We start from the raw sequence: 14,727 nt of genomic DNA, 5'->3' as shown, positions 1-14,727 counted from the left end.
GATGACATCATAGTATACCTAACAGAACCAGAGATATCAATAAAAGAATTACATAAGAAATTGAAGGAATATGGAGAAATATTGGGGTACAAGATCAATGCAAATAAAAGTAAAGTGATGCCAATGAGTAACGTGGATTATACAGAATTTAAAAAAGAATCACCATTTAAATGGCAAGCACAAGCAATCCGATACCTAGGGATCAGGTTAGATAATAATTTAAGAAACTTGTACAAACCAAATTATCAGCCACTAATAAAGAAATTGCAGGAAGACTTAGAACATTCAAAAGTATTACCGCTAACATTGCAGGGTAAACTGCATTGAAATGAATGTGTTCCCAAGGATGCAATACTTATTTCAGACATTACCAATTCCCTTAACAGAAATTTTATTTAATGAACTAAAGAGAATAATAAGGAAGTTCTTGTGGAAAGGGAGGAAACCGAGGGTAGCGTTGGATAAATTAACAGAGAGGTATAACCAAGGTAGTTTGCAGTTACCAAACTTTAGAAATTATTTTAGAGCCACACAATTAAGGTATTTATCAGATTTTTATCAGACAAGGGAAAAACCAGACTGGACAAAGATAGAACTAGATAAAATAGGGGAGAAGGTACTGGAACATATACTTTATAAATGGGATGAAAAATTGGTGCAATATAAAAGCTCACCAGTATTGCATCATTTACTTAATACATGGAAGAAGATCCACATAGAAAGGAAAAAAAAGAATTACCAAATATCAAAATTATTATTGACACAAAATTCACTAATCCCTTTTACAATAGATAACCTTTCCTTCAGAGAATGGGAGAGGAAAAGGAATCAAAAGAATAGAAAATTATTTTTTGGGAAATAATTTATTAAAATTTGAACAAATGAAGTACAAATATGGAATAACTCATGGTCCAATGTTTGCATATCAACAATTGAAAGCTTATTTAAAGGATAAATTGGGAAACAGACCGAGATTACCTGAAGGAAGCAGCTTTGAATATGTGATTACAGACACAATGATAATTAAAAGATTTATAACGAACATGTACATTAAGCTGCAAGATAAGGAAAATTATGAAATAAGCTGTAAACCTAAACAGAAGTGGGAAAAGGATTTAAACATAAAGATAAAAAATGAAGTATGGGAAAAGTTATGTTCTGGAACTATGAAGAATACAATAAACACAAGGTTACGCATGATACAGTATAATTGGTTACACAGGGTACATATCACTCCTCAAAAATTAAAAGAATGGGATTCAACATTATCAGATAGATGTTTTCGCTGTAAGAAGGAAATGAGAATAACAGTACATGTAATTTGGGCATGTACAAAAGTGAATACGTTTTGGGAAGAACTAAATCAGATATTAAATAAAATTACAAAAAATCCAGAGATCTTTCTTTTAAGTAACATAAGAAATAAAGAATTGGGCCTCAAATTGGATAAAGCACAAAAAAAATTCATTATGATAGCTCTAGCAGTAGCAAAAAAATGTATAATGTCAACTTGAAAAATGGAAGAGAGCATGAGAATACAGCAATGGTACATGGAAATGAATAAATGTATTCCATTGGAAAAAAATAACATAATTTTAAAAATAAAGTCACATCGTTTAAACAAATTTGGGAACTATACATGGAACCTATCAGAGAGAGCTTGCCTACAACCTCCATCCCCTAAAATGAAAATGCTAAGAAGACAAAACGACTAGATTCAGTGTGTAACAAATAGATGACGCATTTTTCTTGTTTATTTTCCTTTGTGTGAAGATATTGTTTTATGGTTTTATTGTATTGTATATGTTGAATATTTATGGGTTTTGGAGGGGGGTGGGAAGAGGGGAGGGAGGGAAAGGGGGGGAAAAAGGGAGAAAATGCCACAGTGTAAATTTAATGAGAGACGTTTGTACATATTTTGGTTCATATGGTTCACAGAGTGAAAAATTTAAATTTTTTTTTTAAAAACCAACCTTGGGGTGCTCTCATCCCTGTCTCTCTCCATTCACTCCTTCACCACGACCTTCCCTCCTCAGTGGTGCTCCTCGCCCCCTCCTGGTATCCTCTCCATTCTTTCTTCGGCCGAATTCCTCCCGCTCCCTCCTCCTCTCTTGGACGAACCGAAGCACCAGTGTCCCGGACCGGCTTCGTCTTGCTCTTGGCTCCCCCTGTTGATGGTCGCCGCACCGGCACCGCCGACCAGTGTCTCCTCCCCATCTCTCCCGAAGCCGCTACAGTATATATTTCGGAGCTGGAGGCTCAGCAGGGCAGTCTAATTTGGTTCCAGCTTCACAACAAACTGAGAACAAAAGTTAATCTCTGCCAAACCCAAAAATAATCGGCTATGTTTGATGTGAAGTGGCCCCTGGTCGGCAAGTCTCTGTGAATCGCCAACTCGCCACTCACTGGGGCTTGGGGGTGCAGGTTCGAACCCCACGCAGTCCCTTCACGCCTCGAGTCGCCACAGGTAGGCACGTCTTAAAAGTGTGCCCACTTTCGTTTCTTGTCACGATTAAACCTTTTTGGCAAAGTTCCTTAGTCATTTTAGGACCCTTGATGTTCGTTCCTAAAACCTGCGATAACGCCGCACGAATCATGTCCCAAGTTTGATTTAAATTTAAATGATTTCCAATGATGTGGGCTTGTTTTATTCCGAATGCTAACTTGCATCAGTAACGTGGTTCTGGCATTAAAGGCAGAAAACAAACATTTCGGGCCATCGGATTTAATCTTTTGTTTTCATCTGCAAAAGTGCTGAAGAACCTCGGCGTTCTTTGCAACAAATACAACGTTTCGTGCCTGGCACCTTCGGCCAGGTCGGGCTCGGGCCCGTTTCGGTGAGATTGCGGGACCTGATGGGTTTCTCCAGCACTTTTGTGCATTGAACTCCAATCACGGCGTCCGCCGGTCCCTTGCTCCAGGGTCCGGGCGAGTGTTGGCTGCGGCGTTGTCTCCTGAGTGGGTCAAACCGAATGACAGCGTGTTTCGTTTGTTTAGCCTCCCTCCCCCCCACCCCCACAGGACGCGCCTTGGTTGACATTGACGAGACGCGAGAAGGAACCCGCCGGCGATCCCGGGAACCCGGTTTTACAAGCGAGCTCGTTGGATCGAGGGCGGTTGGCGGCGTCGAAGATGCGGGGATAAAGGCGGTGGCGTTGGAGGGTGAGAGGGATGGGCGCCGCCTGCCAACAGCCGGGCGGCGGCCTGGCAAATGCTTCGACCATGGTGCTGGTCAACTCCACGGCGTCTGGCAACGGCTCGGCTGGGGTCCCTCAGAGAGACGAGCTGGTGGCGCGGCTGGAGGTGGCCGTGCTGGTGGTCATCCTCCTCCTCGCCCTGAGCGGCAACATCGGCGTCCTGTTGGCCATTTACTCCAACCACCACAAACCCTCCAGGGTCTACTTCTTCGTCAAGCACCTGAGCATCGCCGACCTGGTGGTGGCCGTGTTCCAGGTGCTCCCTCAGCTCGTCTGGGACATCACGTTCAGGTTCTACGCGCCCGACTTCCTGTGCAGGCTGGTGAAGTACTTGCAGGTGGTGGGAATGTTCGCCTCCACTTACCTCCTGATCGTCATGTCCATCGACCGCTGCATCACCATCTGCCAGCCCCTGGCCTCCCTCAACCAGCGCTCCAACCGAAGCTTCGTCGTCGTCTCCTGGCTCATCAGTCTGCTCTTCAGTCTTCCCCAGCTCTTCATCTTCTCCCTCATGCAGGTGAGCCCCGGCGTTTACGACTGCTGGGGTCACTTCGTGGAGCCGTGGGGCGCCAAGGCGTACATCACCTGGATCACCGTCTCCGTCTACATTGTCCCCATCATCCTGCTCACCGTTTGCTACTCGTTGATCAGCTTCAAGATCTGGCAGAACGTGAGGCTGAAGACGCGCCGGCAGGACAAGGGCTCGAGCGGGGCCGGGATGCTGTCCCGGGTCAGCAGCGTGAAGATCATCTCCCGGGCCAAGGTCAGGACGGTCAAGATGAGCTTCCTCATCGTCTTGGCGTATGTCGTCTGCTGGACGCCGTTCTTCGTCGTGCAGATGTGGAAAGCCTGGGATCGCCAGGCTCCCCAGGAGGGTGAGCTCATGGCAAAGGGCGTGACAGCCGGGGGTGGGGGGTACCCGACACCTCGTGGATGGCGGGCCAAAGTGAGGAGGGGGGGGAGGTTAACGCCGCACAGGGGGGGAACCAACCAACCATTGAATAGTCAAAAAAACACAGGGAGGCTGGAGGGAACTCAGCGGGTCTGGCAGCGTCCAGAGGAGGGAAAGATTAGAGAGCCGACGTTTTGGGCCTTCCTCCAGGCGGTGGAGAAGGAGGGGAGGAGGAGCACAGACCGACAGACACAAGGTGGTAATGGGGTATGGATGGGAGGACAGGGGAGGGTTGATGGGGGGGGGGGGGGAAGGAGGCAGAGAGGTAGATGGGGACAGGGGTGGGGGCGAACAGGAAGCCGAGAAGTTGATGTTAATGGGTCTCTCTCTCCTTTCCCCCCCCCCTCTCCTTTCCCCCAGCTCTACACTCACAGAACAACCCCACCCCCTTTCCCATTCAATTCTTATGCATTGTCTCTCCTGTCCTCCCATCCATATCCAATCAACACATGCTGTCCATTGGTCTGTACTTCTCCCCACTCTTTCTTTCCTTATCCCCAGTCTCTTCATTCAGACTCCGCCAGCTTTTTACTCATACCTTGAAGAAGGGCTGAGTCCTGAAACTTCACTGATATTTTTACTTCCTATGAACGCTGTGAGACCTGCTGTGTTCTCCAGCATTTCTGGGCTTTTACTGCAATCACAGCATGTATAGACAAACCATTGAATAGGCCCACCACGTCTATCACTTTATCACCTCTTCAGGGAACCATGCTGACCCTTGTCTATAACGGTCAGTATTTGTACATTACAAATTTTGTCAAGTTGCAAATCAATTCCTTGTGCAGTGAGAATGTCACAAAAGTTGTCCAGATCTCCTCACGGTAATTACACTAATTGTACTATTCATTATAGTACATTACATTCACAATTATATTTTGACTATTCTGTATTAATCAAATTTAGTCCATATTATGGTCCAGCATTAATTATTCTGACAATTGTAGATTAGCTGTCCTCCCACTTTGTTTTATTATTATATCAACAATTTATTGTAAATCAACTGCATTATTTTGCCAGTTGGGTATTCTCTCATGTTAATATCTCATGGAATGTCATAGCACAGCTCAGGCCTTTCAGCCTACAATGTTGTGCTCATAATGTTAAACCCACTCAATAATCTAAACCTCCCTAGCTCACACTCATAACTTAATATGACATTTAATATACAAGCAGTCTGAGATTTATTTTAGCGAAGGTCTGAAGTTTATTTTAGGTAAGGTTGTTGGTTATACGTTACCAATTCAGATGAAATTTTCACGTGAACTGAATACATATTCATTACATATTAGTTATATAGCACATTTAAAACAATGCACATTGACCAAAGTGCTGTACAGATCACAAATTATATCTTAACTTAAGCAGCTATTTAGAGCCCAGCATAAAACAGATACCTTAGGTTCAGAATTGTACATGCAAAGTGATAACAATGAGCAATCATTTCCAAACACTTGTAAGTAAAAATAAAAATATATTCTCACATTACTTACTGCCCACTTAACATGTACACCAGTCCATTCTATGTTGTCTTCCAGCCAGCTCTTTATTGATTTGTTATCATGGTACACCGCTTGAAATGATGCATCAAAAAGTGAATGTCAAAACTGTACAGCCAGTGTAGACTGATTGATTGCGATAAATACTAGTTGATTGTTGTGGAATGTAGTCAAGAAATTGAGCACAAATTGTGCTCTTTTTACTGGTGAAAGTGTACTTCAGTTTTCCCCCAAATTATTTATGTAATTGCAAATGTAAAATCTTTTATAAAGCACTGCACCCAATCTCTCTTAAAATAACATGATTACTTATTACTTTTCCTTTCAATTATTTGGGTGACATATTTTAAGTGATATATTTTGGTAGGTCAAACTTGAAGGCAGAGTATATGGTTAATGACAGGATTTTTAACAGGGTGGAAGAACAGAGGGATCTTGGGATTCAAATCCATACATCTCTCAAGGTTGCTGTCCAGGTTGATAGGCTAATTAAGAAGGCTTATGGTATGCTGGCCTTCATTAGTCAGGGAATTAAGTTCAAAAGTCATGAGGTGATGTTACAGCTCTATAAAACTCTGGTTAGACCACACTTGGAATGTTGTGTCATTTCTGGTCATCTCATTATAGGAAGGATGTGGAAGCTATGGACAGGGTGCAGAGCAGATTGACCAGGATGTTGCATGTATTGGAAAACATGTCTTATGAGGCGAGGTTGACAGCGCTAGGGTTATTCTCATTGGAGCAGAGAAGGATGAGAGGTGAAAAATGAATGTTGATAAGATTATATGAGACATAGGATAGACAGCCAGGACCTTTTTCCTAGGGCAAGACTAGCAAACACCGGAGGACATCTGTACAAGGTGAGTGGAGTAACGACGAGGGGAGACATTGGGGGAAGTTTTTTAAACCAAGAGTAGTGGATGCCTGGGATGCATTCTCAGAGGAGGTGGTATAGGCTGGGACAAAAGGTACTTTAAAAAGGCTAATGCAGACACATGGATGCAATAAAAGTAGAGGGTTATGAGTGTTAGGTGGGGATATTTGTTGAGTAGGTTTATATAGGTCATTACAACATCTTGGGCTGAAGGGCATGTAGTGCACTGTAGAGTTCTGTATTCTATGTTCTAGAGTTAAGGTTGTGAAGTTTCTTTGGAACATGACATTAGATTATCACAAACATTTGAGCACTTTAACTAAGCCCTTCCGATTATCCACTATTAGGTCTCTTGATATAAATCTCTGCTCGCATTTTTGTTGTATTCTGCCATTTCCTCACTAATTCTTTTTTTAATGACCCCTCTTGTTGACTGCACATCTAAAACATGATGGACAGTTCTACTGGTAGTCCCATCAAATGAACAAACTTGACTAAATCACTTCAGTCTCATTGTTACGATAATAATAATAATGTTTAACAGAAACATTTAAATATTAGTGGCTTACATCGCACATAATGTTTGACTATTGAATGTGGTAAATATGATAGAGGAATTAGGGGATATGGGGAGATGGCAGGTAGGTGGAGTTAGGTCATAAATTAGATCAGCCATGATCTTATTGAATGACAGAGCAGGCTCAATGAGCCATTTTTGGCCTACTCCTGTTCCTACTTCCTATGTTCCTTTTAATCAGGATTTATGGTCATGAACAAGTCATGAAATTTGGTGATACTGAGCAGTTGTAAATTAATTTCCATGACCATAAAATGTAGGAGCACTGAGTCTGGACCACCATGTGTTAATCCATTCTCCCACTCTGCCTCATAACCTTTATTCCCCGATTATTCAGATAGCTATCAATCTATGGCCTCCATTTTTTAAAAATATTTTATTTTGATTTTTCAAAGGCTCATGCAAATCCAATAAACAAAATATTACATTCTCTTTCCATACCAAATAATTTCAGAGTTCTTATTTCCGCCCCCCCCACACCCTTCCCTCCCCTTCCTATCCCTTAAATTTTACAAATACCAAAATCTAAAAATACAAACGTACAGAAACCACCTAAATACCAACAAAGAGAATGATCCTCCTTGAAGCTAGAGGACCTCCGATATTAAATAAAAACAGGTATTGGTCTGGCCTCCATAGTTTCCCATGCAGCAAATTCCAGAGGTTCACCACTCTCTGGCTAAAGAAATACCTCTTCATCGCTGTTTTAAATGGGTGTCCTTCAATCCTGAAGTGTGCCCCTTGTCCTTGACTACCCTACCATGGGAAACAACTTTACTACACCTACACTGTCCAGGCCTTTCAGCATTTGAATTGTTTCATTAGGTCACCCCTCATTCTTCTGAACTCCAAGGAGTACATCCAAGAGCTGTCAAACTTTCCTCGTATGCTAATCCCTTCATTCCAGGAACCATTCTCGTAGATCTTCTCTTAACACTCTCCAATGCCAGCTGATCCTTTCTTAAGAAAGAAGCCCAAAACTGTAACCCATACCTTATAAAGCATCAGTATCATACCCTTTCTTCTTATATAAACTGGCTAATTATATATAATACATGCTGTCACCACAGATGAACAGGAGGTGGCAGGATGGTGGAGTAGTTAGAGCTGTTGCTTCAGATCCAAAACCTTGAATTCAATCCTGATCTCCAGTACTACTTATGTGGAGTTTGCATGTTCCCCTGTGGTATTGTAGCTTTCTAGGGGATGCACTGGTTTTCTACCACATGCCAAAAGATATGATATTTGATTGATTAATTGGCTACTATGAATTGTCCTTGGGGAATGGGAGGCAATTGATGTTGATAGGAGGGGAATAATGAGATTAGTGTCGATGGGAGCTTGATGGATGTAACAATTATTTGAAATAAAATCAGCTGAAGTGCGATTCTTCCAACCACTAACCCTTCACTTCAGAAGGCAATGAAATTTTACTATGGCATTTATTAAATCATGAAAAAAGGAAAGAAAAATTAAACTAATCCTATGACAACTCTTTATTTGTTTTAAGGTAATGACATTTAAAAATTATCTCAAGCTCAAGCTTGTTTCCAAGCCTACAGAAAACAATCAATCATGCTCAACTCATGTTTGAATTATGACCATCTGTATCATTCGTGAAGTTACAGCTTTGTGTTTATCTATAAGCATTCATCTTTTTCAACAGAGCTGCTAGGAATAATTTCCATTAAACTGTAACTTATTAGAGGAAAATTAAGAAACAGTGAAATGTTGACACCAAATAGGAAGAGGTGGGACATTTTTTGAACTCATGACTATCTGACTATCTATCTCCAGTTTCATCCCACATTCCAAAAAAAGGTGGGTTGGTAGATTGTTTTGACCACATGAAATTGTTCCTGGTGTGTAATTAAGTGGGAAGAATCTCTGGGGAGATGATGGGATTGTGGAGAAAATAAATTATTACTATTGTTGGAATAATAAACGCCACCGATAAGTAGAAATTCTCCCTGGCCCATAGGAAAAATAATTTAAGGGTTTTATGCAAAGTCATGTATATGCTCTGACAATAAATCTGTACTTTGAAGAGTGCTGATGGTTGATGGGCAGTGCAGACACAAAGGGTCGAAGATCCACTCAATCTTCTGCCTCAGATTCTATGACTTCAATGTATTGACATTCTTTGGCTGACCGATGAAAACATTGTTTGAAGATCAAACCTCAAGCCCTGTGAAGACCTCATGGTCGACTGGGTCACAATGATACCTGTTTTCCTATATGCTTCTGAAACCTAGACCTGCAATAGCAGACACTTCAAGGCATTCAAGAAATATCCAGTATATCTAGTACAAACACATGAGAAAACATAGGAAAATCAGGAGGGATCTCATTGAAACATTTCAAATATTGAAAGGTATGGACAGAGTAGATATAGAAAGGTTGTTTCCCATGGAGGGAGAGTCAAGGACAAGAGAGCACAATTTCAGGATTGAAGGGGGTCCACTTAGAACAGAGATGCATGGGAATTTCTTTAGCCAGAGGGTAAATTTGTAGAATTTGTTGTCACAGGTGGATGTGGACGTCAGGTCATTGGATGTATTTAAGGCAGAGATTGATAGGATCTTGATTAGCCATGGCATCAAAGATTATGGGGAGAAAGCCAGGCAATGAGGCTGAGTAGGAACATTGATCAGCTCAAGATTAAATGGTGGGGCAGAGAAAATGGGCTGAATAGCCTATTTCTGTTCCTATCTGTTTCAGTCTTCTGGTCTTATAGCACTGACTGAGACTTAGATTGACTGGGTGTCAAAGTAGTGTGATGCATGTCAATCAAACTATTTATTTGCCCCCAAACCCAGAACTTAAACTGTGCTGAGCTCTGTTTGAAGAGTATCATGCCCCTTTAAATTGTTGGCATGAGCTGCTATAAAAGCTGCTATAAAATGGAAGACAAAAGCCTTTATGTTCTTGCGAGTTATTGACATTGACCCGCCATGTAGCAAGCTTCAGGTTTACACACATTTTATTGCAATGTCAGCCATGTATGGTCTGCTGTTCTCAAGGCTTAGAACCATTGTTTGTGGGGTTTAGTCAAGCAAGTCATTGAATGCAAAATCCAGCGCACTTGGTGCTGCACTGAAGGACTACGCACTGTTGGAATTGCTCACGTTTCCACAAGAGGTTAGACCAAGATTCACCCTTTTTCTCAGCCTTTCTCCGATTTGTCCCAATGCTTCAATCTCATGGGTGAAAGCAATCCCCCCTATTGCCCTGCTCTTCGCTCAACTCCCACAGTTTATTGCTGTTGATAAGCAATTGCCAGTATGGGCATGCATCCTTTGAGCTGAGGGATGTGAGGCTAGGTCAAATTAACGCAATCATTGGTCAAGTGCCTTGTTTAGGTAGATCCCGGCTGGATATAAATTATGCTGAAAAAAAATGGATTTATCTTCCTGAACACCTTTGGGTTTATTTTATGCATTACAGGCTGCTGATCATGAAAAACACCTTAAAAATTTTCTATCGTGTAGTTTTTTAAAAAATATAACCTATATTTTGTGATTTCCAGTCATATTTTGTCTACTAGTATATTGCCCACAAAGCAAGCTGTTTTGGTCAGTCCAAGCAGGCCTGGGCATGCACTCAGAGCAGGTGCTATGCAAATGTTGTCTTAGGCCTGAGCATGCTTAGTCAGGATAGATGCAGACAAGGTATAAAAGTAGCTTACATATACAGATGCTGTGCATTACATTGATATAGATTGAACACATGTTGATGCACATGTTTTTCAGGCAATAGCATAGTGAATGTACTTAACAGTAGCATTTATTGTCTTAAGGAAGATTCAATACTGCAGAAATGTCTCATCAATGTTGCAACAGCTACAATACATTCTGTAACATTTGTAGCAAGTATACCTTAAGGCTCAAAGACGCAGCATAACTGCACATTTCACACATTCAAAAAGATGAAGTGCAACATGTCATTGAAAATTCATTTTCTGCATTTTCTTGGACGTCTTCCCTGCTGATCTTGATGCAATCAATGATGAATATGATGTAAGGTTTCACCAGGACATTATGACCATAGAAAAGTGGTATCAGGGTAACTAGAATCCATCAATGCTAGCTGACTATTGTTGGACACTGATAAGAGAAGCATCAGATGCTGAGTACAAAAAAAAATCAGTGGCAATGCAATGAATTAGCATAATAATGTGATTAAACATGCTAAATTCAATAAAAGTAAGAAAAAGCAAGAAAAGGAGAAAAAGATAAAGAAAAAGAAGCAGAATGGATTGCTGAAAAGTGTCGCACACTCCACGGATCATAAATTGATGTTCTATTTAATTTTCTCTGGAGAAGATAAATGCAGGTCTCAAGGGTTAGGCAATTATAGATTTATATCTGTATACCCAGCTTAAACCATCCACGAAAAGCAGAATCTTGCACAGAAGGTGGAAAAAATAATTAAATAATATAGGGCTAGCAAGTAAAAATGTATGATATCCAAAAAAAATTTCAAAATTGAAACCAAATTCTCAAAGCATGCTTAATGCAAAATTATCAATTAACTTGGAAGAAGAAAAAGGTAAAGGTACTCCAAGTATCGAAATAAGAGAAGATTTTTTAGTAGAGTTCATTTCTAAATTAAGCAACTGTTCTATGCTTAAAATGAATCCAAAAAATGAGAGATCTAATATTAGCTACCTAATAATAAAAATCTAAAATTATGAAAGGCCAAATCACCTTTCATTTTAAGGTTTTGAAGGAAGACTTTATGAAGATGAAGATGCTTATCTTTGAGGAAATAATTGAGTTAAATGAATCAAAAAAAGTTTTGGGAACCAAAACAGGAACAGGTTGGAAAATGTATTAAAACCTGGGTAAGATATTCCTCTTAATAACATTAAGTCATCCAATTATGGACGCAAATTTGATATTATCTTTGTGTTCAGCTTCAAGTTGTCTATCAATCCCCAGTTTTTTTCAGGAAGAAAACCTTTTGAAAAATGAAGATTGTCCAGTTGTTCCCTTGCATTTCAGGTAGATTTCTCGTGGGACCACGTTACACCAGATGTTTACTTGCTCGCAGATATGATTCTTCCAGTCACTAATCACGCAAAAAGATATTTGTGCATCTCATAAATAATTCATTATTTTTAATGGGTCAGTAAAAAGGAATAAAAGGGGAGGGAGCGGCCAGCGAGGAGCAGCGCACTGAGTGAGTGGGGCACTGAAGGAGTGGGACTTCCAGCCTTTGGCTCAACAGGCTTAGGCAAAAGCAGGCGAGGAGAAGGGTAAGTGGCATTATTTTAGCTCAGTCATGCCTATGGTATTAGTGCTTTGTACTGGATGTCAGATATGGGAACCATGGGTGAGTCCCACCCTCCCAAATAGCCACATCTGCGTCAGGTGCACCGAGATGCAGTTCCTTAAGGACTGAGTTGGGGAACTGGAGCTACAACTTGAGGACCTACGGCTGGTAAGGGAGAGTGAGGAGTTGATAGATTCAACTTTCAGGGACATAGTTACCCCAAGACCAGATGTGTCAGGTAAGAGGGTAACTGTCAGGGGTGGGAAGAAAAATACCAGGAAAATGGAGAGCACACCTGTGAATATCCCTCTCAGTAACAGATATATTTTGTTGGATGCTGTTGAGGGAGATGACCTGACAGAAGCTGGCAGCAGTGACCAGGTCGCTGGCACTGAGCCTGGCATGGTGGACCAAAAGGTAAAGAGGAATGCAGTGGTCATTGGGGACTCCATTGTCAGAAATACAGACAGGAGATTCTGTGAGCCAGATAGGTATGCCCGCATGGTGTGCTGCCTCCCTGGTGCAAGGGTGCGGGATATCTCAAATCGGGTCCAGGGTATTCTAAAAGGGGAAGGCGAACAGCCTGATGTCTTGGTGCATGTGGGTACCAATGACTTAGATAAAAAGGAGGAAGTACTGAAAAAGGATTACAGAGAGCTAGGACAGAAACTAAGAAATAGGACAGCCAGGGTGGTGATCTCTGGTTTGCTACCTGTGCCAAGTGCAACTGAGGACAAAAATGGAAGGTTAAGAAAAATGAATGTGTGGCTGAGGGCTAGTGTAAAGGACAGGGTTTTGGCTTCTTGGATCATTGGGATCTCTTTTGGGGAAGGCATGACCTCTACAAGATGGATGGGTTACACCTAAACCCAAAAGGGGTCAATATATTGGCATCTAGGTTTGGTACAGCCGTCGGGTGCGGTTTAAACTAATTTGGCAGGGGGGTGGGAACCTGTATGATAGGGCAAAGGACAGAAAAGATAAAACAGGAAAAGTTAAGATAGGCAGCGAAAGTAAAAAATCAGAAAGAGCAAGGAGGGTGAAAAAAGCAAATCTGAAGGCTTTATATCTTAATGCAAGAAGCATTCGGAACAAGGTAGATGAATTAGCTGTGGAAATTGAGATAAACAAATATGATTTGATTGGGATTACAGAAACATGGCTGCAGGGTGGGCAAGCCTGGGAACTTAACATCCCGGGGTATACGATATTTAGGAGGGATCGGCAAGAAAGAAAAGGGGGTGGGGTAGTATTGATGGTGAGAGAAGGGACCGACACGATTGACAGGAAGGATATTAACTTAGAAGATGCGGAATCTATATGGGTAGAACTGAGGAATAGCAAGGGGCGGAAAACGTGAGTGGGGGTGGTATATAGGCCTCCAAATAGTAGTGTAGAGGTGAGGAAAGGCATTAAAAGAGAAATTAGAAAAGTGTGCAATAAGGGAACAGCTGTCATCATGGGAGACTTTAAATTGCATATAGATTGGACTAGTCAAATTGGTAAAAATACAGAGGAGGAGGAATTCCTTGAATGTTTACAGGATGGTTATCTAGACCAATATGTCGAGGAACCAACTCGGGAGCAGGCCATTTTAGATTGGGTATTATGCAATGATAAGGGGCTAATCAGCAATCTTGTTGTGCGAGGCCCTTTGGGTAGGAGCGATCACAATATGATCGAATTCTCACTCGACATGGAGAGTGATGAAATTAAAACCGAGACTAAGGTCCTGAATTTAAATAAAGGGAATTATGATGGTATGAAACGGGAGTTGAGTAAGATTGATTGGGTGGTGTTTATGGGGGAGTTGACTGTGGATAGACAATGGAAAGCATTCACAGATCTAATGGAGAAATTGCAAAAATCGTTTATACCGGTTTGGCATAAAAATAAACCAAAAAAGGTGACTCAACCGTGGATAACAAGGGAAATTAGAGACATCATTGGGTCCAAAGAGAGAGCATATCAATTGGCCAAAAAAAGTACCGCAACCGAAGACTGGGAGCAGTTCAAGATGCAGCAAAGGAGGACAAAGGGATTAATCAAGAGAGCAAAAATAAATTACGAAAGTAAGCTTGCGGCAAATATAAAAACCGACTGCAAAAGCTTTTATAAATATGTCAAGAGGAAAAGATTGGTGAAATCCAGAGTAGGTCCTTTGCAGTCGGAATCAGGGGAATATATAATGGGGAATAAGGAAATGGCAGACCAATTAAATTCTTACTTTAGTTCTGTTTTTACAAGAGAGGATACAAATAACCTCCCAAGGATGTTGGGAAACATAGAGACTAATGCAAGGGAGGAACTGAAAGAAATCAGTATCTCTAAGGACATGGTCTTGGGGAAAT

The 14,727-nt window shown here is 41.4% G+C and overlaps 1 protein-coding gene across 1 annotated transcript in view; it reads left to right on the top strand.

Annotated features, from left to right (window-relative positions):
* The first annotated feature begins 3,131 nt into the window (after positions 1-3,131).
* Positions 3,132-14,727, top strand: part of oxtra (oxytocin receptor a) — a 38,385-nt gene continuing 26,789 nt past the window's right edge. Inside the window, exon 1 of the mRNA XM_069937288.1 lies at positions 3,132-4,072. Within this exon, the coding sequence (XP_069793389.1) occupies positions 3,172-4,072 (901 nt within the window). The 5' untranslated portion in view covers positions 3,132-3,171. The remainder of the gene's footprint in view (positions 4,073-14,727) is intronic.

This window comes from Narcine bancroftii, chromosome 5 (genome assembly GCF_036971445.1).
Source record: "Narcine bancroftii isolate sNarBan1 chromosome 5, sNarBan1.hap1, whole genome shotgun sequence".
NCBI lineage: Eukaryota > Metazoa > Chordata > Chondrichthyes > Torpediniformes > Narcinidae > Narcine > Narcine bancroftii.
Note: the sequence above shows the minus strand (reverse complement) of the source record. Positions and strands in the feature narration are given on the sequence as shown.